General features: G+C 37.3%; 1 protein-coding gene across 1 annotated transcript; it reads left to right on the top strand.

Annotated features, from left to right (window-relative positions):
* Positions 1–67: 67 nt before the first annotated feature.
* Positions 68–27207, top strand: LOC145786719 (inactive non-canonical poly(A) RNA polymerase protein Trf4-2-like). Its single transcript, XM_082598443.1, has 17 exons — positions 68–199; positions 366–457; positions 2285–2500; positions 4019–4142; positions 5256–5302; positions 7151–7271; positions 9052–9147; positions 14881–15021; positions 16100–16246; positions 17030–17096; positions 18974–19097; positions 19513–19616; positions 20207–20260; positions 20418–20494; positions 21852–22200; positions 22579–22673; positions 23053–27207. Exons 1-17 carry the CDS (start codon positions 176–178, stop codon positions 23164–23166), a joined length of 1992 nt encoding a protein of 663 aa, XP_082454569.1. The 5' UTR covers positions 68–175; the 3' UTR covers positions 23167–27207.

Below are 27207 nucleotides of genomic sequence, written 5' to 3'. Positions count from 1 at the left end.
TTTTAGGGAAAGTTGTGTTGCAAAAATCAATTTGTTTATTCCTCTAAGTTTGCAAAGAGTGTGGAGATTCTCTCTCTGCCCTTTTAGACGATTGTCCAAGAATCTCCAGAGTGCTTTGATTGTCGGCTTGCGAAGTTGACCATCACGTGACGCTACGAATACAAGCAAACCATTGATGACTCTGTGGGACAGTGTTCAGGTCGGTACACTGCACGTGAGGGTATATTTTGAAGATTATATATAGAGGATAATAATTATATTCAATCAATAAGCTAGATGCTAACACATCATACTGTTGCAGCCTTCAGTATAACCCTTTTTCATCGGTCACATCTCTGTCACTAGCTCATTGTCCATATTTACAGGGCATACAAAATTTGAACATTGACGGCAACTTGTATTACCAGCATCCGAACCACCACCATCTGGCATACTCGCACTTGTTTTACCAACAAAAGTAAGTTTAGCTGTTTTCACTGAAAAAACTTACAAAAACTATAATAAGTAGGTTAGCCTATTTAAACAATATCATGATGTTTCTTTGTTATAAATCCATACTCGTTCATCACAAATTCTCTAGTTAGGGTTTAATAATCAAAAGACACGATATAGCTGAACATAAGCATAGCGGTTAACATTGACAGGAGAAGGTAGTTGGTATTAACTTAAATAAGTAGATTACACAATACACACTACAGCTTACATGCAAGTAAAATATTAACACAACTAAACTGTCAGCTGTATGCATCTGGTAGAAAACAAGTATGATAAAATGTCCCTACAGGTACGACGTGATTGTAAGCGAGCAGTTGCCAACATCATAGTACCACAAGGCAAAGCAATAGGAATGATTAATTATGATATCAAGCAAAATAAGAATTGTCGTTTGTAATCTACAACAGTCTTTACAAGAAATAGAGCTAATTCTGTAGTGTATAAATTCAGGGTCTGCTACTATTTGGAGAATCCGATTCGGTTAGACCGATTCGGTGAGTTCCTAACCCCTAACCCTAATCCTTAACCCCTTACCCTAAAACGGCAATGATAATTAGGCTACGGTACACGATAATTCAAAAAAAAAATTGAAAAAATCCCTCGTTAAGGGGTTGGACTCACCGAAACGGGCCATTCCGATAAATTCAAGTGTTTAAATAGCAGTAGGCTACTATCTATAATATATGAAGAGCTTGTTTCCAAAACCGCTTACATCCACTTTCGGTGATTTCGAGAAAACCACGAAAAACGTTTATGACAGTTTCGCTTGGTAAATGTAATGCGCTTTTGATTTCTAACGATGTATAACTACCTACTGAATTGAGCCATGACGTTTGTCCAGATCTAAGGAATATTAGAAGGCTTAGAATCGCCTTTTTATAAAATTAGAAATGTGGATATAAGCGGTTTTGGAAATAAACTGGAGAATAAAAATTGCCAGAATGACAGAAACCAATTTTTGAAACCATTTTTCCAAGCTGACCACCTCTAATTCATCACCACAATCCAAATCCACTTTAAACAAAGCAAAAAAACACAGTTATAAAGCTCAAGTAGGCTACTAAGCAGTCTAAGCACTGTTGGTAGCTGCAACAATAGGCTGCAAGCCTATAACAGTGCTTATCAGTGTTGCCAGATAGTAGATGCTTCAAACTACCAAACACATTTCAAATTTTGCCAAACTGACCAGAGACTGACTGTCAACTCACCAAAAATGTTTGCCAAAATTCTGCCAACTCAAAATTTTACTGCCAAACAACGTAAAATTCTGCCAAATCTCGAATTTGGTAGTGAAATTTGCCAAATGGTAACACTGCTGCTTATCACGAAACGATGACGAAAACGGTTTAACAATCAGCGATATGTCACGTGATACAATGGCTTAATATGATTGGTTAATTGTGGATATAAGTGGTTTTGGAAACAAAGTGTGATGGCGCGTAAGCGGTTTTGGAAGAAAACGCAATTTTTAGTGTCGAATTTGAAGCAGAAAGAGAAGGTTTTGGAAAAAAGGAATTGATAGTAGGTACCTATGGTAATACTCTAGCCTACCTAATGACACTCTAAACTCAATTTTGGTAAAAGTGGCGCCTAAGCGGTTTCGGGAACAAGCTCTTCATATGTTTAACAAAATATGATGGTATACTAGGTTATCATATGTTGGTCTTTTTGTGTATCACATAGTTATGCTATTGATATGAACTTGAATGTAGTATAAGACATGAAGAGCATGCATCATTTGTATAGAAACTGTAACAGAATATCCACAGATTTTGTTTGTACATGATAGGCCGCAGATGCATGGGCTAAAGGGCGGTGATTTCATTCCATTGAGAAGCAGAGAGAGGTTTGCATCTTGTAAGAAGACCTTCATTGCTGTTGACGATGATGGGTCTGCAAAGTTTCCACATGGTGGCAAGAAGCGGCGTGAAAATGATAATTGTAATCGAAGTCACAGACGTTGTACTCCATGGATAGTGCGGAATTATTGCCCAGGGATGGTTGGGTAAGTACTAAGCAGTGTGGGCTGTTTGTGCTATTCTAAATGACATACCCTGCTTTTGATATGAACATGAATAATGTTAAAACAAAATTACGAACCAGCTCTTGGCATAAAACTCAACTAAAGCTTGCAATGTTTTTAGAAATTGTAACTTCAACACATAAAAAGATACCAGAGAGCCGGCCATTGCTGTGTAAGGAAAGGAGAGTTTTTAGATTAAAGTTTGTTGCTACAAATTTTACAACGCTTGATAATGATGGTGCTACAACATGAATTCATCTTTTTTAGCTTTTCTGTCTGTATCTCCAAGTATGAATTGTAAATGATTCCATCTCTGATCTGTAAAATTTTGTTAAACTTTGCCATCTTCACAATGTAGATACTAACGACCTGTTCAAGCCTATTGCTGCGAGTTCGCTGTGATATGTAGTAGCGGATCTAGCGGTTGGCACTAGCTTTTCGAACACAGTTCCGCAATCATGGGCTATGGCAAATGGCAGTATATAGCGTTACGTACCATATCATACTTGTTTTACATTTAAAAAATAAATGCATGAAATCTGGTTGTGTTTTCACCCACTTCCAGGCCAGGCTATCAACAATTGGTTCTATCTTTTCTTGTTTGTTCCGCATGGCTTGAGAGTGTAAATCTGTGAAAGTTTATAAACAATTCTATTGAAGACAGTTGCTGATTTTCACATGTACACTAAGCATCCCACTGTGATATTTTAGTAGAATAAACAAATATGTAATATAGTTTGTATTAAAATGCAATTGATGAAACATACTGTCTTGTGATATGCATCTGTCAAATTTTGCTAAGGTTGCTAATTTTGTTTCACTCATCCTCAATTGTGTAAACAAATTTCTTTCTTCTAGATTTACATTTTATTGTTTTTAGAAATTTAACTGTTTTATTAAAATTCCAATATACTTTTTTTAATTATTGAACACTTCAAAGACATTTAATTTAAGCATGTAAGCTTTTTATTAAACGAGATGATAGCTCACAAAGCTGTAATTATAACCGTGGTGTTGAGCATAGTCTCTCTGGTGAGATAAAGTGCAATGTCTGTCACAATATTTAAACTGAAGTGAATTCAAAACAATCTTGCCCAATCACACGTTGCTTAAATGAATATGCAATATGCATGGTATAATATAGAAAATAAATCAAATTAATTGTTAGATTTATCATTTTGAGAGAAAATTTTATTGAACTTTAAAAGTTAACCAAAACTTAGTTTTATTCATTTGCCAATTGTGAAATGGAAACCGCGTACTACTATGCCACGGTTGCACGGCCATGATACCTGCCTGTGCACATGCTTTGTTATTTATTACACAAAACCACAAAAATGAGCAAAACCGCATGTGAAGCTTTGCAATTAGAAGAATATCTTAACTTAGGATAGTTAATGTGAATTAGTAGCCTACTTCAGAAAATAGAAAGAAAAGGTCTTTCTACAATATTGTTACACCACTTCAGCAGCACAGTAATCTAATAATCCTTTTTTCCAGATTGCATGAAGAAATTGAGGACTTTTATCATTATATGCGGCCTACTGATGAAGAACACCGCATGCGAGAACACGTTATACAATCGGTCAGGAACGTTGTGTTAAGATTATGGCCAGCCGCAAAGGTATTTATTACGCATTGTCTTATTTAATTGTATTCACTGAATCTGTCTGACCATTTTATCGTAAATCAGAACAAAATGTGACTATGAAAAATTTATTTTCTAGAATCCTAGGTATAAAGCAGTTCTACTTTCCCCTTGTGTTGAAAGAACTGCTTGATTGAAGATTAACTTTGTAGAGACGCAAATGAACTTTTTGTACGCATTAGTGTGTATCGCTCTAAAACAGCATTATCTACATCTTTACCTTGACGGCTTCACAAACTTAAAGTGACGTCACACGTAAAGACGTAAACAGGTCGGCCAATTATGTTGCTGACCGAACCAAACATGCACTGAAGTATAAACTACAAAGCGATCTTTTGTGCCTACCTGTTGCTTGGCAAATGGCAGTATATAGCGTTACGTACCATATCATACTTGTTTTACATTTAAAAAATAAATGCATGAGATCTGGTTTTTTTTGTTTTTTTTCAAGACATCTTCCATTGAAATTGGTAATCTGTTGTTTTTCAATCTCTTTCACAACTTTGCTTTGGCAATTTTCTTCCAGTTTTTCATAGGTCATCAATTCAAATGTCAAGTCCTCCATCGTGGTAGTGTCTCATTAAAGCAGGCATCTTGACCGGAACCGGTTTCTTTGTTTTATTAAATGTTAATTACAGAACAAAAATAAAGAAAATCATGCACGATGCCTGAATTATGTGTATGCAGGCTTTTGTACAGCCTTTACTTGCTTGCAAAAGCATTAGATGAAGTCAGCAAAAGTAGCCAATTTTACATCGTTTCAACGTTAATAGACGTTGCTTGGGTTTCCACTGCCTCAGTATCGCTAGCTGTAGCTGTCTAGTGGCCTGCGAGTTATCCACAACAGTTAGTCTGTAGACGTTAAGTTAAACCAATGTAAAAAAGGACTGAATTGCCGGCGGGGAACACTGGCTAGCAGTTTGAAGGTGAACCGACGTTGCAACTCAATCGACAATTAATTACAGTATCTTTAATGGCTATGAATTTCAGGATGTTTAATGTTTATGCCACCAAGTTTGAAACCCTTGTGTAGCAGTATGTCTTTGATATTGACACTGTAAGTCTAATGCTGTGTTCTTTTCATCACAGCTTGACGTATTTGGAAGTTTCAGAACCAATCTTTATTTACCCACCAGGTAAGCAGGTAGCGACTTAACCCTTTAATGCCCGGACTACTTTCTACAAACAAAAAATTTTTTTTTTTGTTTTTTAGTGACATTTGTGACCCAATAAATCCATTTTTATCAAAAATTTTATTTTTTGTGTTTTAAAAAAAAAATTAAAAAATGTTGCCAAATGGCTACATTGGGCATACAGAGTGCGCAAATATGAAAATTCTTAGATACAAATTATCTTGTAAATTCGATCGCTGAAGGTCAAAAACCGAAGAAGAAATGTTATATGCATTTTACAAAGAGTAACCAGAAAACTAAAATGGCTTTAAGATTCTTTGGCAGGCTATTTGCAATTTACATTATATTCCTCTGGAGGAATTTGCTGACATTTCGATTACAGATGCTCTATCAAGGGATTCACTTCGATTGTCATAGCCTTTCCTCCTCTCTTTTCTTCATATCTGTGTTATCATTGAAGTGCATGCAACAGCGTTTCAAATCTGTTGCGTGGCATTCAGTCAGCTATTAGAGAGTATCTCGTTCGTCTTTCCCATTACATCCTTCTCGAAGGCATCTTTACAATACTGATGTGTAGGAGGAGCACTCCTATAAGCTTTTTCATTTCAGCAATAGATGTAATCAAGACATGTCCGTCTTTTTGATGAGCGTAGAGTTTTGATTCACGGACAATATTTCCAAACAGCTCGTCATCAAAAAACTCTAAAAAATACTCCAAAGGGGTTTCATATTCAGATAGAGTATACCCTTGATCCTCCCACTGAACATCCAAACTGGGTTTAAATACCTCCTTCTTCCACGTACACTGGCGTTTTGTGGTTTTACTGGTTGAGCGTTTTGTCGGTTGAACCTCTTTCACACTTTCCTCAACCACTTCCACTTGTGGCTGTCTTGTAGTAGAAGGCGCCGAAGATAACCTTGATGAAGAAGTAGGCATTCCGCATCTTCATCGGACTCATTCTCTTACTCTGAAATGTCACCAGCGGGCACAACTATCGCAATATCCCATTCAACACCAAATCTACATTATTTTCATCAATTGTAGATAATTCAGGCAGCGTTACAGTAAAGAACGTATCTGCATAAAAAGTAAAAAAAAATCAAAAATTTATTCTATTCCATGGAATTTGGACTCTTTCTACGCCCAATGTAGCCATTTGGCTACATCAAAATTTCGGGTAACATAACTAAGATTAAAAACATTAACTTCAAAATTAAAGTATTTAGGCTAGTTATTTGTTGATATGACTTTGTGAAAACACACAAAAGTGCAATCATTTCTTCAAATAAACAAATCTGCAGTGCTCTGAAGCTGCCTCATTTTCTGACTATTTCAACTTTTCAATGGTCACCTCATCACCATGCTTTCTTCGGAAGGGAATTGTGGGTAATTAGTGTTTCCAATCAATTTCTTTGCTATTATTGTCTTCACAAGAGATAGAATGGTGGATTAAACCATGACAAAAAAACATATTTGTTTTTAAAAAAGTTACAGGGGCCCCTCAATTAAGGTGTGCCAATTGGCTACACTGGGCATTAAAGGGTTAAATAGCTCTACTGCGTGGGTGTGTACAAGTCTGTACATTGTTAACAGAAGTGCTTCGACATGAGCGGTGAACGAGCAAGCTGTAGTTCTTGTTTGCATACTTAGTCGAGAAGTGACTGAAAATTACGCCACTTCGGATGATGCTTAATGTGTAGTATTTCAATGCATTAAAATACATCCACATATCCAATAACCAGTGTACCGGAATATTACGAAATTGCATGAGAATTTGCTTATTTCTACGGCTAAAAGTGTGAACTTATCTCTCCAGCGCAATTAAAGTCAGTGTTTCTTACATTTTTCAGCGATATTGACATTGTTGTGTTTGGAAACTGGGAGCATCTGCCCCTGTGGACACTACGGGAGGAGCTCATTAAAGTTGGAATCACAGACGAATCCTCTGTCAAGGTTCTGGATAGGGCTGCGGTATGTTTGTGTGCTTGCAGAATGGCATGAAATTTTGCAGGCATAATTATTAATCAATATATACTGGAGAAGTGATCTATGAGAAGAGATTTTTGCTATTTCTGTGTAGTTTCACTTAAAATTAAAAAAAAAGCAATTGCAAACATATCAAGGTTTTTTAGTACATAAATTCACAATTCATTTATTTTTTAAATATGCACTTTTGGAAGAAAATCTCCTATTATTATGTGGGTATGGGATGGCGACAGTGCCAGCAAAAAGTTAGGAATGATATAAGTTCTCCCTTGAGACTTACTAAATTTTACCGTTAGTAAAAATTAAAAAAAAAAACTGAAGAAACTTTTGCATTTCTTTGACTTTTTTTCACAGAAACGTTTTTCATCTATTTTAGTGTCATATTTTGATTGCAATTTTCATACTCTTTCCAAAGATATATAATATGTAGAGTTTTCTACAAGTTAAGCACATTTTTTGACCAATTTATTAAGAGCGGTGCTGAAATTGATATCCCATTAGGAGTGTCCCCTTAAATCTACAATATAGCCCAATAAAATAAGAATTATAAGATAATCCTAACTATGCACTATAACTGTACCGACGCAGTTATATTGTGTCGTTACAATTATTATAGTGCATGGTCAGGATTTATATTGTAATTCTCGTTTTGTGTATATTGCAGATTTAAAGTAATTCCTGATGAGGACACAAGTACATGTCGAAAACATTTGAGTTAATTAATTATGTTACATTTCTTTGTGTAATAAAACATGTTAAACCCGTTAAAGTTACTTTTTTGTCTGTCTGTGGTTCAACAAAGCGAACTCTCTACCAAAGCTTTATAATTATTTAAAAGCGGAACAGTTCGACTCTTACGTGTTTGCAATTAAGTTGTACCCTAGCCCCCGTTTGCAAATACAACACCCTCGTAGTGTGAAGGTTTGTATGGGTAGTGAACTGAGGACTTTCATCGTTGGGTCTGCTATTCGGTGAGAGCCTTTTTCGGAGAGTTCCCTATTCGGTGATTTTTTGAAATTTTTTTCTGTAAATTATCGGGTACCGTAGCCTAATTATCATTTCCGCTTTTACATCGTTTTAACGTCGCTAAACGTCGAAATAAGACCCTAACCCCTAATCCTAACCCCTAACCCTGAAACGGCAATGATAATTAAGCTACGGTACCCGATAATTTAAAAAAAAAAATTCAAAAAATCACCGAATAGGGAACTCTCCGAAAAAGGCTCTCACCGAATAGGGAACTCACCAAATCGGACTCACCGAAACGGGCCATTCCGTTCATCGTTATACCACACGGTGCACAGTCGTTTGGTCGACAGACATTTGGTCGACAGGACGTTAGGTCGACAGAACGATTTATTTTAGGGTTAGGGTTAGAGTCAGGGTTAGATTAGGGTTATGGTTAGTTAACTAACCCTAACCCTAAAATAAATCGTTCTGTTGACCTAACGTCCTGTCGACCAAACGTCCTGTCGACCAAATGTCTGTCGACCAAACGTCCTGTCGACCAAATGACCGGGTACCATACCACACAGCTAGCTGCACTGACAGACTGATCTTGGAAGGTTTCCAACATGCGTTATGCAGCTGGTATACTATAATCTCAGTGTACCATTTGTATACAATCAAACAGTCCCCTCTGCGGTGCCAGTGAAGATCCGATTTGGAAAACGCAATCTATTTCAAATGTCTATTACAGCTCCACATTTTGTGTTTGTAATCTACTTTTATATATATATAGTTATTCCAACTTGTGAACTATTAGGTTCCCATCATCAAGTTTAACCATCGGGAAGCCCAGGTTCGTGTGGATATCAGCTTCAACACCAAGAGTGGAGTGCAATGTGTGCAACTCATAAAGGTACGTGCTGGTGCACAATGCACAATGCTTTGGGTGGGAACACCCAGAGATTCCTATGTATGATATTATTTTTTTAAGAAAAGCTTAACTGCATGTAAAGTATGATTTAGCTATTGCAAAGGAATTTATTCTTACACGAGTCTTGTCACTCACAATTGTCTTGAGGATTCAGCTATATATTCTCTGCACTTGTTTTGTCATTTTAACTTGACGCTCACTGCGGTGACTTAGGGTTTTGTACGATTTGGTTGTGATTTCATCAGAAAAACCTGCAAGAAAACTTTTGCTATGTTGTTGTAGTTTGTTGTTGATTTTTTTTGTGTGATTGTGAATTTCTATCATATGCAATGTTGATTGTTGAATATTAGTTAAAGCAAATGTGTATCAAGCAATATCCCGTGTAGTATTTCATTTTCAACAATCACTACCATCCAGTCCTATATCCAATATCCATGCTCCGGCTACGGACGTTATTGTTGACTTGTATGCTTCATATTAGCTTGCCTTGTCATAGGCGAAGGCATACCCTACTTTCCTGTTCGGGGATTATTCAGCGCTAACTATTGTTTTTCTCGAGGCAAAGCCAGACTTGAGCCGACCTAGTAATGTGCTTAGCAAGCACGTTATGTTGTGGCGTGTATTCAATTTCTTGATTTTTTATGATGGTCGACAAACGATATTGAATTGCTGCAAGTACCAAATGTAGCATTTTTGTTTTCGTCAGTTTTTTTTTACAATTTTTTTATTTATAATAAAGCACCATTACTATCAAGTGAGATTAGGCAATAGCAATGGGCAATAGGCATCCCGTATTAAAGATTGTTACTGTGTGACGCTGTTGTGGTTAAACAATCGGCTACGGTAACCTAGAGCAGTGCTCTTCAACCGGTGTGCACGGTGCAAAATATGCATGGGGTGCACCAGTACGAAAAGGTATACATGGGTGCATCACAAACTTGTCACACTAAACAGATACTTTTTACAAAAACTTTCTGTGAGCAAAAATGAACCATTAATATTTGACTTTCAGGATATTAGAAAAAAGATGTAGGTTTCAAGTCATTTTGCAGCAACTGAAGGACTATATTGACTGTGTATTTATAGACCGCAATGCTACTACAATCCTCTGTATTTTTTTAAATGTTGATGTCTAATTTGATTTTTGTTTTTTAGGTATAATATTATTATTTAGTTAACTATTTTGTCTGTGATGTCTCTATTCAAATATTTTACGAAAACTTCAACTTCTGTATCAACGAGCGAGGGTAGTGTCTTTCAGCAAAACGAAGGCAGTGCAAGGCATGAAGATAGCCAAAGCTGTGCAACGGAAACTGAAACTCCTCTGACGTCTATTGCTTGCAAAGGCGGGAGAAATGTGAAACGCAAAAGTCAAACAGTGTCCACGCCAAAACGAAGAAGATGGAATGAGGATTATGTGAAGTACGGTTTCCATCTTTCAACAGATGATAAACACAATCAGTATCCATCGGCTAGTTGTCTGTTTTGTGCAGTCAAGTATGCCAACTGCAATCTTGTTCCTTCCAAACTCGAGCTGCATCTTCAAAAACAACATCCTAAAAAAGTCGGACTGAAGGAGGAAGATGCAAGGGACAGGGTGAAATGGAGAAAAGGGATTAAGACAATTGCTGCGCGGAAACAATCGGCCACTCCCACTAGTGGGGAACAAACCGACGATGGATTATGATGATGATGATGATGAACACCAGTACAAGTCCAAGGAGTTTTTTGAGTCACAGTTATCATCAATTCGTGAGCAACAAAGATCCTTTGAATTGCAAATGATAGGCAAACAGAGTAAAGACATTGTGTTAGCTTCGTTCAAGATGGCTCATGTTGTTCTTAAAAGCAAACGTCCTTATACAGAGCTAGAATCAGTAGTATTACCATGTCTTAAAGTAGCAGTAGATTTGATTCATGGTGGTAAAGACTAAAGAAGCAGTTGATAGAGTTTCAAAAATTTCTCTGTATGATACCACAGTTTATCGCCGATGTCAAAGTATATCAACAGACTTGGAGGATCAGTTGATACAAAAGTTGAAGGAAGCGCCTTCGTTTGCCATCCAGTTAGACGAAACAACTGATATATCTTCAGAAGCTCAACTCATTGTGTTATGTAGATTTGCTGATATTTCACATAAAACAGTGAATGCAACCGCCAAGATGAGGGGAGCAATTGAAAAAGATATCATACCTCGGTTTGAGTTGTTAGTTAATAATGTGCAACAACAAAACAGTCATTAAATAATGATTTTTTATATCGCTTTTACCTCAGTTTACCTTTTAAGTAAACAGGGTGCATGAGTTCGTCACAATAAATTTAAGGGTTCACCAAACCAAAAAAGGTTGAAGAGCACTGACCTAGAGTAAGGAATAACTATGAACCAACATGAAAAACCATGTGTAGTCGTACGTATTTGTTGTGTAGGCCATTGCTTATTTTGAATTGAATCGTTTAATGGCTTTAGTTTAGGCTTGAATATATACCACACGTTTCCGGGGAAACTTTCATTAAGAATGACAGATCTGTAATTACAACCTCCCAAATTACATTTAAAGCAAATTGGAATGACTTTCCGGATTGAAAATCCACACTGCTTTGGGTTTGTTAACTTTGATATCACATGTTCTGCTTTAAAACGGAATCCTCATGGCAAACCTCCAAAATGTTTTCAGGGCACTTGATCTCTGAAGTTACCAGCAATAGAAAGTTAGCAGTACCACTCGTTTTTTTAAGGTCACGTGACAATCGTGACATTTGACGTTTTCAAACTTTGACCAATCATAATAATTTATGTGCTAAATATTCTAATGTACCTTAAGTGGCTAAACTACCACTAGAAATGTCTCGCTAGGCAATAACAAAAAAAATTGCAGCATTGTACCTCCATTAGAGTACCGTACTTTGTTTCAAGAAAAATAGTTTAAAGTCTAAACTAAAAAGTAGCACATTCTTACATCTTGATTCTGGAGTGAAAGCTGGTAGTGTCCAGTGGTTGTTTGTTTCTATGGCGACAGGCCACCATGAACTTTGCTTTCTAAATGATACGCTGAAATGCTTATGGCTGTGTGAAAAGTTATTTTAGACAGCTATCTTCTCCAAACGTGATTGGACAATGCATGCTTAATTCTAGCTGTTAATCTTCAAATGCATCTGTTGATAGTTGCTTTGTGTCTTGCGATCTATCCAGCATTGACGGGCCTTGCGAAGCCTTCCGGCTATGTAGATGGCTATGTGTTACAATGCCCGCTTTGTGTTTGTGTCGTGTTAAAGTTACTTTTTAGCATTTGATGAAATCCGCTTTTCTGCTGTACGAGGTACATATAGCGTACTTTTTGTCATTTGCACAAATACAAAACTTTCTACACTAACCCTCCAATTGCCGAGGCTATAGGTGTTGCAATTGTTTTGATTGAATCTAATAGTTTTATTTGCAGAAGATGTTCCATGCATCAATATTTCACTCATACTTTAGCAAAAAATGTTAACAATGCATGAATGCAAGAAAACGATTCGTCTCTACACCTTCTCTCAACGTCAATTGCACCAAAAATTAATCAAAGTTGCTTTTGCTCCGACTGACCCAAGTGGGCAAAATGTCAAAGTTAATTATTCCTCGCTGTGTTTGCTCGCTTCACAAATAGATATCCCGTTTGTGTTTGTCTACGCCGTAGTCTGGGAATTTTACAAGAACATTACTTCTTTCTTAGTAGTCTGATTTACGCGCCACATAATATCAAGCAAATACACATCTTTTCAAACCTTCGTTTCTGAATTTGTTCTTTTTGTTGAATCGTTTGTTTGAGGACTGATAGCAACGGCAGACCGTTTAAATATTGCCTTGATCTTGTAAAAATAGCTTTTGAATTTATATAAGTTATTGCTTTTATCTGCATTGTCTAATGTCTATAATTTAAAGTCCATAGGCTAGCACAATTTCTTATTCCAAAAAGGAATGTGTTTAAGGTTTTAGCTACTTTTTCAGTAAAATTCGTTATCAAATTGTGTGAAAGCTCAAGGGCACCTTAAAATTTTAGTATTTAAGTTGCGTCATGTCTGTATTAATCTTAGTGCCACCATGTGTAGCCTGTTAGCTCGCAAATAAACTTCCAAGTATTCTCATGCTTAGTCTGGAAATGATTTTGCCACCGCCAGAGCTTCATTAATTAGACCCCATTGCAATTTTTGGCTATGAATATATCTCGCCTACGTCCGTCTTTCGACGCTCAAAGGATCTTACGCAATGGTGCTGCGGACAAGACAAACAATACGCTGAGTGCTTGACAATGGTCGCTGTGTGCTTTCAGTGCCTTGTTGTATATATACACAATTATCTTCGTTGAACTGCAGTGTGTTTCCAATTCATTGTACTGTTCCCTGCGGAGGTGATCGGTTATGTTGGAATTTTTTGTCCACTTTTTATCATAGGTTTTAATATCTTACATTTGAAACACTTTACTTCGCAAATACGTAAAACACAAAAACAATCATGCTGCATTGTTAAGTTATCACCATCAGGCTGACTGACAATTAGATAGTGCGCCCGGTTTGTTTCTTTCTGCGTGATAATAGGGAAATAATTTGCATATCATGACGATTCTTAGACTATGGAGCGCAAGCATTTGGTTCATAAAAAGGAACATAATAAAAATAATAATTACTACCCATACATTGCTGACTTACATAATAGTCAGCAACGCATGGGTATTGGGTAGTAACTATTATTTTCAATCAGTATGATAATCAAAGAAAAGCCTTTGATATTTTGTGATGGTTTTATGCCACTTTTTCCAAATCTGGGTTAGGAAAGTAGAGAACTCTAGTTTTGTATAGTGACCAATCAACGAGTTAAAGATTTTGTTACACGTATGGAAGTGAAAACAACGTATCACCAATATTTTTAAGTATAATAATAGCATATAGGCTAATCATCTTGTGCCTTGTTAAAAAAAGATGGTAAGAGCTGTTACGTGTATAGAAAAGGTTTGAATTTTAGTTAGCAAACTGTTGTTGAAGATGAATTGAAGTCAGTTTCCCCATTGAGTGTTTTTTGTTGGCTTAAAAAGCTCTATGAAACAAACCACAATGATACAAATTCAGACAAGGTGTTGATAAAATGCACTGTTTTGCTTTTTTAAGATCGGCTTGTGATCATATTCGTTTGGTAGTACAGTATCGCATATGGGTAAGTACCGGACTTCTTAGTGAACAAAGGATTTGTCTGTGCGTTGGTTCATAGTAATGTAAGCTACTGGGCAGTGGGCAGCAGGCTTAGTAAAATAGTATACAAAGCATTTTTGGGAATTCAATGGTTTTCTCCGTTGTAGATAGAAAATATGAAAATATATTATTCAATTATATTTGTAGCAACTGACGAACTGTGTTTATTTTGTGATGTTAGTTTTTTCAACGTTCACTCAAAAATAACAAAAAATGACATGAGATACATGAAACTGCTTCTTACAATTCAATTCATACTCCCATCATTTGGCCTTCTTCACAGACTTTGCCTTGTCGGTGATGCTATTTCCCAGAGACAGTTGTAAGAACACAAAGTGCAACCTAACTTCAGTCCAAGTTGTCTTTTTGACAAGATGCCCTTCATAGTTATACTCCGGTACTTCCGTGAATCTCAATTTATTTTGTTTTGCTTGTGAATATAATCCCATTCCTTGGATGTTACATGAATGTTTCATTAATATCTTACCTTGCAGGACTTCATCAAAGACTACCCAGTTCTTCCGAAGTTGGTGTTTGTCTTGAAGCAATTCTTGGTGATGCGGGAACTCAATGAAGTCTGGACCGGGGGGCTGAGTTCTTATTCCGTTTTACTTCTTTGCGTCAGCTTCTTACAGGTTTGATGAATAACTTCTTCCATTGAAAGAGCCCATTGATCGTATGTTCATTAATTTATTCTATCACAAGCACAATATAGCAGCTTCTTTGTAAGATATAATTGATAAAAGCTTTGAAAACGTATCTACCGTACTAAACATGTACCGATGCCACTATTTTTGCCAATACCGATATTATTATATCTACCGATACTTCGGTGTTGCAAGAAATACATAACAATGATAGTCAAATTAAATAACAGAGTTTTGCCAAGCACCAAAACGCATTTTGATTGCACGAAACTATTCAAAAAAAACCTCATGTCATATTGTAATAACAAAGAAGCAGATATGACATGAGGCCTTATTGAATATGTTGTTTTTATGACATCATAATGACAACAACAACATAATAAGCGTTCTGTAAATTAATCAAAAGTCTTGCACTAATTCTGCGAATATTGTAGAGTAACAAAACTAAATCAAAGTACAACTGTTCCCAAAGCGTTTCATGGCACAATTTATTCGTTGCGTTATACAATTACTTCTAAATTGTTTATGTACGTCATAAATACAACGATAAAGAAACAGGCACCATAATTAGGTGTTCTGTAACATAAACGGAGGGTTTGCGCAAATCCTATCATCAAATATGTTAAAACAACTAAATCAAATACCAAACTGTTGAAAAAGTCTTAAATTCAATGTTATTTATGCATTACGATGCGTTATTTCTTCCTAGTTGGTTATGTCATTAGAATGATAAAGACGCGGATATCATAATTAAATGCTTTGCCAACTTAAGAAAATCCTGCAAAAGTGTTTCAGCAAATTTTATTTTGATAAGCGTTTTCAATGGGCATCGGTGAAAGTATTTGCCAAATTTTGTCGTTCCCGATGCTCCTAAATCGGTCGCTATTTGCCGTTACCCATATATCGGTACATCTCTATGATGGAGGCCTACACTCAAAAATTCTTTTTAAAGTTTGTACTGCCTTGTTAAGTCACAGTGGTAGTCCATTACCCTGTTAATCGGGCATACCCCGTGCTACTATTTCTCACACCGCACTACCGTGATGTATTGTGTTCTTTTCCTCAGAGGCATCCCCGCTCCGATGCTCGCGATCCAAACGCCAACCTCGGCACTTTGCTGATCGAATTCTTCGAACTGTACGGTCGATGTTTCAAATACGAAGACACCTGCATCAGTGTCAAAGATGGCGGTCGATATAAGCAAAAAGCGGAAGTAAGTCAAGTCTGACCGAAAGCTGTTTCTGTAATATTTGTGAAACTCCTGGTATAAGCGGCTTATACTACCTGCTCATTACGAAAAAAAGAGATTTGGAAAGTTTCAAGATGTTGTTATGATTATCGAAGGATTTCATGTGAACCTAAAACTGTTAAGCTTTTACCCAACAATTCTAATTTATCACACGTGCCATAATCATGAGGAATATAGGTAGAGCTAGCGCAGCAGTCACGAGTTTTTTTTGGCGGCAGTGTCCAGGTAACGTTGATGGAGACGTCTAAGTGTCAGCGAAGTACCAACTAAAGTTTCTTGTTATTGGCGCTAGTGCTTTAGCTCCAACCTGATGTCTCACTGGCAGCATTTTTCGCCAAGTATGCCATTGCCGGAATGGCTATGGCCGACTGTTTGATATCAATTTAATGAACTATGCATTTGTCTATTTTCTTTTTTTGTGTGGTAACCGGGGGGGGGGGGGGCTACGGAGAATTTACAGAAAATATCTGGTAAATACTGCGACAACACACAGCGGTTACGCATCTACCCTTAACTCTACTCGGTGAAGTGAACGCACGGTGTGTGTTCAAAAGGGAAATACCCTTTACCAAGTCATTTTTCACTACTTCCATACAAAAGTGTTATTTGCTCAATGTAAAGCTTGTGGTGTGACTGCGTGTCACTGAGCTGTTTTAAAATCTACTCCTAATTTATGTGAACCAAACTGAACATTAAATCAACTAAATCGAACCCTGGTGTTGTGTAACGTTCAATTAACTTTTCCAGTTTTGCCAACAATTCGATAATGGCTTCATTCCTTCGCTGCTTTGCATAGAAGATCCTCTCACTGAAGGTAATACATTACTGTAGATAAGAAAACTTTACAATCGTTTAAACTGCTTGTTTATTTTTTATAAAGTCATACATATTATTTGTCTTTTTCATGCTTTACTCACTACTTCCTAACATACCGACGAACACTTGGTCTTTGTATAGCACGATTTCTCGAAAACTGTTGTTGCCTAAATTAATCACTTCCCGTGTGCTGCGAATTCTAACTCAGTTGCAATATTTGAACACGACAGAAAAAGAACTGCTCTATCTGGATTTGAACCCATGTTTGATGGAACGTGAGCTAGACACCCTACCGCCACACCACCATAGATGGATTATTTAAATTTCTCTTTTGTTCGGCTATGTACTGAAATCTTGCGGCGTACATTTCTACTGTGGGTTTGGAAACTGACGTTGCAGTAACGTTAAAGTCACAAAAGGCATGGAAATTAACGTTACTGCAACGTCAGTTTCCAAACCCACAGTAGAAATGTACGCCGCAAGATTTCAGTACATAGCCGAACAAAAGAGAAATTTAAATAATCCATCTATGGTGGTGTGGCGGTAGGGTGTCTAGCTCACAAAAGACATGGAAATGTATTTTTGGTTCTATTCAATTTAATTTATCCACCTACAAAGTCGATCGGGGCCACTGGAGTCAAACTGTCACCGACAATAACCGTCCAATTGCAAATGAAAACTTGCGTGAAACCTGAAACAAAACCTTTGATAAACGTATGAATGCGACAGGAAAGAACACACTGCATTATTAACTGCACAAACTATGTCGCCTAAACGAAACAACGCAATGGCTGACCGATACCTGTCGTAGCGTAGTCCATCCCGCTGCCAGTCAGGGGGCTGGGAAAAGCAACGTCTCTCGATCTTTTAACTAGGGGGAGAGAGTTCAAACGAAGAAGGCTGATAAATATAACCAGTCAATACTGATAAACATAATAAAGGAAAGAGTGCATCAAAGTTGTGTGTGGCCTGCGATATTGTGTGGTAGCAAGACATGGATTCTAAAAGAGAATGAACTGGCAATTATGAGAAGACCGTAAAGAGCAATGTGTGGCGTGAAAACGAGAAGGGAAAAGAAGACTGAAGAACTAGATATGCTAGAGATGATGGAATCTATTGACCAACCTGCAAAGGCAAATGGAGTAAGATGGTATGAGTATGTGCTTCGGATGGAGGAAAAAAGTTTTCTTTGAAATGCATTGACTTTGAAGGTCAAAGGGGAAATGGGGACGTTCAAAAAAAAACAGATGAAGATTGAGGCAGACAAAGTCGGACTAAAGAAAGAAGATGCGATGGACAGAACGAGATGAAGAATGGGAGTGAAGGCAATTGCTGCAAGGAAAGAATTGGCCACCCCTACTAGTGGGGGGAAAGCCGAATTTGGATGATGGTTATGATACTCATTACTCAACCTGAACAATTTTACAGCTAATCTTTAGGTCACAATCAATGCCACGATGTAATCCATCTTTCAATTGGGTAATCTTAATCTTTCGTGGGTCTCTTATAGGCCTAGAAGGAAAACAAGTCATTTATTGATTTAAAGTTTATAAGTAATTTAATTTTTGAGATATCAAACAACTTCACAATTTAGCGTCTCAGCATATTTTCGATAAACTCACCGAAAGTTTAAATTTGTGCCAGGAGAGAGTAAACATTCAAAGCTGAAAGATACAAAGGCCATATTATATTTAACACAAACTCATTAATTTTCATACAAAAGTAAAGCAAGATGCAGGGTTTATGTATACATTTTACTTGGTGAAAAGTTCACTTTTTTGTCAGCTACAGTTTTTCGAAGCCAACACTTCGTTTAAGCTATGGTCTTAGCTAAGTTAAGGCTAAATTGAATATCTGATTGTCTTCTTTGTAAAGGCAATGATTTGGGCAAAGGATCTTACGGTATGTTGCAAGTCAAACGTGCCTTCGATTTTGCCTACTGCCGTCTCCATTCTACGATGTGCCGCCATAATTACAACACCGATCGGCGCTCTACAAGGTATGTGCCACTGTGCCTGGTTGGAATGCTACATTTGGTTTAATTTCAAGATATTTTTCTAAATAGTTGCCTTTGAGTAAAGGCATTCTCTTTAAAGTATGAGTACATTTTCACTTTCTTTTTTATCTGTCTAAAACAAAACTGACCCAAGCAGCTTCCATGGCCAACTAAATTTTGAATCTTCTTGTATTATATCATATTTTCCTTACATATCCATTGTAAACGAACCGTGTAAGGTCTGCGTTGTGATGGTTGTCGACGTAGTTTCGTCATTCATTTGGTAATGTTGCTTGTCTTGAACTACCAAAACTTAAATAGCAGATGAATATTGAAAAGGGAGTGACGCATATTTTTTCAAAAATCCTACGCCAGTTAAGGGTTTCGGGGCTCGTGATTTATGCCATTTTGTTTGCAGCTATCTAAGTCTCATTATCGAAATATCCGATGCTGTCATGGCGAAGCGGCAAGCTGCCTGCGACCGTTGGCAGATGTACGTCTCGACATCCTCGCCCCCTTTAGGTGAGTTAATGCCTTTTTGTTGGTGTCTTCAAAGCAGAAACTTTCCCATAACAAAGATCAGATGGAACTTACTCTAAAGTAAAAATCTCCATCGTGGTATTTTTGAAGTCATGTTGCCCCCATTGTCCGTGTTGTGACGTCATATGAGCTTTTGTATTGCGAAGTTTGTTAAGTAATGGTGTTACAATAATTGTCAAATACATGCAATGCAGCATGGAGTGTTGCAAAGATGCTTCATTCACTGACTACAATCGTGCGCTTTCATCAGCGTTTTAAAAGTGCAGTTTCATTGCAGTCCCAACCAAACGCAATGCGTTGAGATTGGTTGACTTAATTGTAAGCTTTTTAGAGAAAGTAAACCGGTGTTTCCAGATGCATGGTTGAACCGAAGCCAATCAACAACGAATGCTTGTTGCAGTGCCCTTGCCAAATGCTGCATTGTCTGTATTTTTGCCACAGGCAGCTCCATTTAACTCTGTGTTGAAAGAATAACAATCTAAAATTAATTTATTTCCCCCTTGGCCCTTACCACAGATTGAAATATCTTTTCTCTGCATTTATTCAATCAACCGATTAAATTTCTTCTTTAGGTGAAGTCCCCACTCCTCAGCCACGCCCTACAGACGCCTCCACTTGCAGCACAAGTAAGTGCTGTTGTGGCACGTTGTGCTGCATACCAGATGCACCTCTTGTCCATAAAATGCATTTTGTGCTTTCTGGTTTCATGTTTTGGTATTCAAGTAATTTTACATGTCAGAAAGCAACTAACTTTTCTATAATTTCATCAATTTATGTTTTCAGTGTCAAGTTCAGACGCGAACACAAACTCAACTTACACCTCGTCAGAAGAATGTAGCTCTTCGACGTCTTCCGAGTCGGTGAGCGATGATTGTGAAACTCTTTGGTTTTGGTCTTTTAATTTCTCATATCAATTTTCTTCTGTAGCATTTTTTCAGCAAACTTATCCCAGTATTTCATCGCATTCAGTTTCCATCGGCCTACTTTTTTTACTATTTGATCCAGTTTGTCGAATGCATTTGTATCGAACACAATCTTGCCATGGCTACCTAGAGATACGGTCTGATTTGTCACATTTTGCAGAAATTTCTAGATTTTGCTAACTTTAGGAGACTGTTTCAATGAATTTTTCTAAAAATTATATTTTTACGCCTTTACTGTTATCCCCAGATGACACAATAGGTTTTAACATCATCAGTTGTAGAAAAATAAAGACAATTTGACTTCGAAGATTTTAGTCAAACTGTTAATTTTCAATAACAATCTTATTGAGCGTTATTCAACTTACTTTTTCTCATTTGCTACTGCTTCCCCAAGGCAACAAAAAAGTTTTTATATCATTAGGAGACAGCAGAAAGTAAAAAAAAATCTCAGAAAATGTCAGTCAAACGCTAGCAGTAGCGGTAATCAAAATCTGCAAAATGCGACAAATCAGGCCGCATCTCCAGGTGGCCATGGTCTTGCAAATCAGCAATTTTATTATTTTGGTCACATCTTTGCTTCTAGTGGAACGTAGTAATCCTTTTCATGAGTGACTCGTGTAATGATCACAAGTGTTGAATCTTCCTGCTGTCGGAGTCTCTTTTCACTTGTAAAATCCCGGTCTTCATCTCTGAGCTAACGACAACTCCGATCCTTAAGTTTTTTTCATTTAGTAGCCATCTCCCCTTAAAGCAGATCAACATGGGTTATCTGTTTCCAAGAGTCACGATTTTGAATTAGCTGCCGCGTTTTCTCTTTCCGTTGGCTTTACCTTCTACAGAATTCTTCAAGGAGTACTTTCCAGTCCTTTACTTCCGTACAATGTGGAAAATCTTTCACCCCAGTTTTGATTCTTTTGTTCTAATTTTCAATGTAAGGATTCTTCAACTCTCATAGAGTCATAGTTTTTATCTTGCTTCCCATCTGCCTCCCTTGCCTTCTACTCTTTTTCTTTATACAGTACATTCAACATCAAATTTCAAGTTGTCGCATTAACAATCTCTTTTCAATAACCTTTAGGTTTTTGCATTCTGTCTCCGCCACTTGATTTGTTGCTTGACTAACGTTTTCCAATTTTGCTGACGAGCATTTGAGGTTGCTACTAGTAGACAGTAGTTGCCTGTTTATCATAGCCGTGTACCTCTCATAGAAACTACATTGACTTGAACTGCGGCTGATTCGTTGTTAGTGTTTCGCTAAGCATACGTCACTGTTTCAACTCTACTGAATTTTTAGGACTTGGAAGAACAGACCTCTCGTCTTCGTGCCCCACCTCACACAGCCACAGAACAAAAGTTGACTACCAGCACTAAGTCTAAAACTTCTGCTGCACAAGGTCGAAAAACCCAGATTCTAAATCGCAAAGAAGGTCAAAATAAAGCATCAAGGACTCGATCTGCGGAAGGAAAAAAAGTAAATTCATCTCCAAAACACCGTTCCTTGACACCCGGGTTGAACCGGTTTGCTAACAAAGACAATTCCGTTCCACAGAAACCTCAACGGCCTTCCTCCGCAGAAGAGCGGTTAATGTCAACGAAAGAAAACAAACTCAAACCAACTAAAGGAACAGTGAATAAAAACAAAGGTAATGATATTGACAACTTAAATACATTAACTGCAATCCCTGTGAATAGAGAGCGGATTAATCGTTTGAAGATCCTCCTCAGCTACAAACGTGAAAAACTGAACCACCTTTTCGTGACTTGTCGTTCATTCTGATCTTGTATTGATTGTGCATCAAGAAGTGATTCTCTTCAATTTATTGCTCAAGATGTTTTTTGTTAATCTAATCAAAAAACTAAGAACCCAAAATATAGATATGGCACCGAAGATGAAGACAGAATAATTTTCAAAACCTTTGCTGCACATGAGTTTAGTATTTATGTTTTGGGATCTTTATTTTTTGATTAGATTAACCAGGTGTTCCAGCCATTTTGCTCCTATGTGTTTTGTTGTTATTCAGGTGTTAGTTTAAAATCCTGTGAACCGGCAACCAGGGAGAAGTCTGAAAAGCTTCGCCTTTCTGCAAGTCAGACCAATTCCAAGAAGCAGTCTAAGGTAAGTTTGATATAACAAACCCCTATCTTTTGCAAGCAAGTGTCCACTTATAGCTCGGTTGTTATTCCAGTAGCTGCTATACTCCGTGCTGATGTTCACTTCTTGTTTTCAAAACTTTTTGAAATTTGAAAAGTCAACATCTTTGACTGCAGCACAACATCTGCCGAAAGAATATTGCATTTGAGCATTAATTAATGCAAACAACAAAATAGTGAAATAAATAAGCTCCTCACTAGAATTACCTTGTATGATGGAGGTTTCTTACTTTGTAAACTCACCTTGGTAATAATCTCTCCGTCTGACTTTGTTTTACTTCTAACAAATTAGTTATGACTCTAGTACTCATTAAGTAAATCTACTGAGCACCGTTGCTTTTCAGAACTCGATTGAGACAAGCAAGGCCCTCTCCTCCCGTACTTTTTACAACTCCCCCAGCCGCAAGACTCCTGACTTCACCAAGTCTTCATCAAATCTTTGCATCCCGGATAGGTGATGTTGATCCCACCCTGTCTGTGCAGTGCCAACCACATTCATTGTCCTATACAACAATTGCACGTCTTCAAGCCATCAAAACAACTTTTTTTTTGGCCGAGTCTGCAGCATGATTTCCAACTTAAAATCAAGTCGATTTGATGTCCACTGATGTTGCATCAACAGCAAACAACCGACGAGATTTCAAACACTCTTATTTTCATTCTTCTATATGCATCTGCTGTTTTACCAACAATCCAATGCGTTCACGTAAGCTTACCATCAAAACACATTGTTTCTTTGTATTTTGATGAAAACTGGGTTGAGATTTAAACCAAACAAGTTTTCATTGGGTTCACTACCCCTATTATTGCTAGAAAAGTTACCAATTGCCCCAGGAACCACAAGGTGGTGTGTGTACCCTTTACAGGTTATTCTGCAGTCCTAGAAAGTATCTGAGACAATCTTGAGCCCGTTTTTTCTTGGGACTGTGCGGAAAGCAATTGTTCAGCCCATGAGCTAAAAATTGCGCCCTGTGAAGCATCCCCGCCATCACTGACACTGCCTACATTGTGAAACCTACACATCACCATGGCGAGTACAGCGTTATTTAAAGGATTCCCACAACTGATTTACCACACAGCAAGCCATATAATGCTGGTATCTTCCTCGATGTTACATGACCATTTCTGGAAGTATGCTCTCCGCGGCTGCTGGACACCTAGCTTTCATTAGCACTGTTCATCTTGGTGTTTCTCGACTTCGCTTTTGAAATTAGACTGGGTGATCTTTTTGTAGGACGCTTTGTTCAACGCACCGAGGCCGAATGTTGCGGCTAAATGTTGAGAATGAAACATACAAACTACTTAGTCGCTTGTGTCGAATAAGTTTTTAAAGTTGATCTTTAAAGATTGCGTACGTTAGTTTTCAAGGGTAGTACTGGTGTCTCTCCGTGACGATAAATCGGTTTGGGGCAAATATGTTGATTTGCCCATGACGTACGCTTGCATGTTGCATCTCTTGATGGCTGTTTTTATTCACTTTGCATTTGAGACCATTTTTGTTCTGATTGTGTTGTGTTTAGTTAGGCCTTGCAACGATACCTGGTGCTAAAAAAGAAAGCATTTGACAAAACATTCATCTTCGTATAAATGTGGTTATGAGACTAAAACTCCTGCTAGAGGCAGAGGTGAAGTGAGCACGTGAAGGAAACCAATTTCCATTTGTGCCATGCACTTCGTTGCTCAAGCCAGAAAAAAAAATATTAATTCTTTTTGAAAATTAATAAACAATGGTAATGGCTGGGTTGGCAATTGATCCTTCCTGTGGTATGTTGGCTCTTATTACCTCTTTATTACTGAAAGGCAAAAATTATTTGCGAAACACAAAAAGTGTAGGCACAGCAAGCATAAATTTTTTGGTCCTGAAAGATATGTAACAAAAACGTTGATCGGTGTCAATCATCCAACTTTATAGCAGGATTTGTGGATTTAATTGCAAATTTACATTGACTGAATTATGCTCAACAAAAAGTGAAGACGTGATAATATGTTACTTTTTCCTCTGGTTTATCTTTGTAATGAACTGTGACAGTTTTGCTTTTACTTAATTGTTTATGTTATTGAATGTGGAATTGCTTTGTTTTGGCCTTTGCTACTAATCCAGACAGCAAAATCTGTCATTTTTACATTGATTCAACGTCTGCTGACAGATTTTGCTGTTTTGGGAAAGATATGTTTCCAGAAAGGCCAACCATTGCACACAATCATAGAAGCCGGAGTGCACGAAAAACACTTTTTCTACCAATTTCTATTGTCTTTTCGTTGATAAGACGTCACATAACGACGATGCATTGTTAACATCATGGTTTGTGTCCTGTGCTATTTGGAATCAACATAATTATTTTTAACAATGTTCCAGGCTGAAAATCATTCATTTTTTACATTGGTCTAACGATTGCAAACGTTAAATCGATGTAAAAAACAACTGATTTGCTTACAGGAGATAGTCCTTACAGTCCTCGTTTGATCCCTAATATTAATTACAGTTTTCTTGTCTCCATCTTTTCATCATTATAGGTTTTTTACACACCAAACCATTTGGTTATACAATCTGGATTCTATGGTAACGCAGTACGACAGTTGGTTCATGTAGCAAACCAGTTGTTTTTACGTTTATTTAACGTTTGCAGACGTTGAATCAATTTATAAAACGACTGTTAGAATCAGCTGTCTGGAGATCTTCAGCAATATGTTGTGTGCCATCTTCAGCAAATCCCGCCGTGTCTACATCGTTTCAGCGTATAGCAACGTCATAAAGCGGTTTTATCATAATTTTTCAAGTTTGAAGTCGCACGCTAGCCAACCCAGAAAGCAAAATCCGTCATTTTTACATTGATTTAACGTCTGAACGTCTTCAGACCTTGCATCAATGTAAAAATGACGGATTTTGCTGTCTGGGGCAGGTTGTCTTTCAGCAAAAGCTTGTCGCGTGTACCCAAACTTTTGTTGTTTCAACGTCATGAAAACAGCCCAATCAGTCAATATAAAAGCACTGACTTCCCAAGATAGTAACACCCATCATGTTTACATTGATTCAGTGTCTGCATACATTGAATCAATGTAAAAGTGACAGATGTTGCTATCTAGGAACTGCTGGGTCATCATTTCGTCTCTGCTTGTGACATCAGGGTGTTGTGTGACGTCACTGGAAGCAGCGTGTTGTTCTATTTTAATCTTGAAGTTTACTGCGTCGTCCCCTGCCTTGTGTTTTGTTCATTTTACGTCTTACGATGGTATAAAAACGTCATAAAATCAGGGACAGAAACAAATCCAGACAACAAATCAATCCTTTTTTAGATTAACTCAGCTTCTGCAGACGTTGAATCAATGTCAAAAAGGATTGATTTTCTTGCTGAAAACTTTAACAGAAAAGCATGAAAGAAGAAAGCAAAGGTGTACATGTTCCTGTCACACTGACTATTATAATTTGTTAATTTTATGTTTATTTAACATCTTGTAGCGTTGAATCATTATATAAAAAAAACGGATTGAAATAGTAAGTGCATTTTTTCGAGACCTTGTTGAATTTTAACAAAGTAACAACTGGCAAATGCTTGTAACGAATTATTGTTTTGCTTTCCATTGAAATACCTTATTTTGTCAAAGCTGTAGACCCATTGTTGGAATATTATTTCAACTTAAAATTGTTTCCATTTAAACAACGTTCTTGGTAGACCACCCTTTAGTTCACCTCCCCACGTAATTCGATCAATATAGTTTGTTGATGTAATTTTGCAAGCTTGGTTGCAAGCAGGCCAACCCTCCCTTTTATTCATCACATGTTTTTTCGTTTTTTGCAAAGTAATTGTTCAAATAGAACATGTCACTGTCGCAGTCTTTTAATTACTCAAATGTGACGTTTAATCGCCAGAACCTGATATTAAGGTGACAATTGTAGAGTGCGTGTTATCCCGGCTAGCAAAAGCTGTTCTTTTGAGTTATGGCATTGATTCAACGTCCAATGTAAAAAGGGCCGAGTTTCCTACCTGGGATGGATATTTGACCAGCCTCAAACAGCTGTTATGCTGTAAAACTTTTGCTTGTCGACATTGAATTTATGTATATTTACCCTTATCATTTCGATGACATTTTGCTTCGGCTTAAAGCACAGTAGTTGAGTCCGGTACTGGGGTGTGTGGTGCATCCAGGTGAGTATCTCCAGTGGGAAAATTAGTCCTTTTTTACTCGATTTAACGTTTACAGTCGTTGTATGGATGTAAAGTGAAAACGACTGACTTACCGACTGAGATGAGTGTTGGAGACCTGGTTGTAGCCAGTTACAGTTTTATCGCACTCAAACATAAAAATTACATCTGTTTGATCTTTCACTGCTTTCACGTTACCAACCGTTCTGGAAACCGGTTCTTACTTTCAACACTTGTCCTTTGGCTGGAACTTTACGCAATTTCTCAGCTAGTTTTCGTCTTACATATGCCTTGCTATTTTATTTTCGAAAATTAACAAAAACTATAAAAAAAAAATATAAAAGTTGACAAAGCTGA

The sequence above is a fragment of the Aplidium turbinatum genome, chromosome 17, assembly GCF_918807975.1.
Source record: "Aplidium turbinatum chromosome 17, kaAplTurb1.1, whole genome shotgun sequence".
NCBI lineage: Eukaryota > Metazoa > Chordata > Ascidiacea > Aplousobranchia > Polyclinidae > Aplidium > Aplidium turbinatum.
Note: the sequence above shows the minus strand (reverse complement) of the source record. Positions and strands in the feature narration are given on the sequence as shown.

Bases quoted from the DNA above. Each gene is read 5' to 3' on its own strand.
- LOC145786719 (XM_082598443.1), top strand. From the start codon at position 176: ATGACTCTGTGGGACAGTGTTCAG. The intron at 20,495-21,851 runs GTGAGCGATGAT...CTGAATTTTTAG, and splicing joins CTTCGACGTCTTCCGAGTCG to GACTTGGAAGAACAGACCTC. The intron at 22,674-23,052 runs GTAAGTTTGATA...GTTGCTTTTCAG, and splicing joins ATTCCAAGAAGCAGTCTAAG to AACTCGATTGAGACAAGCAA.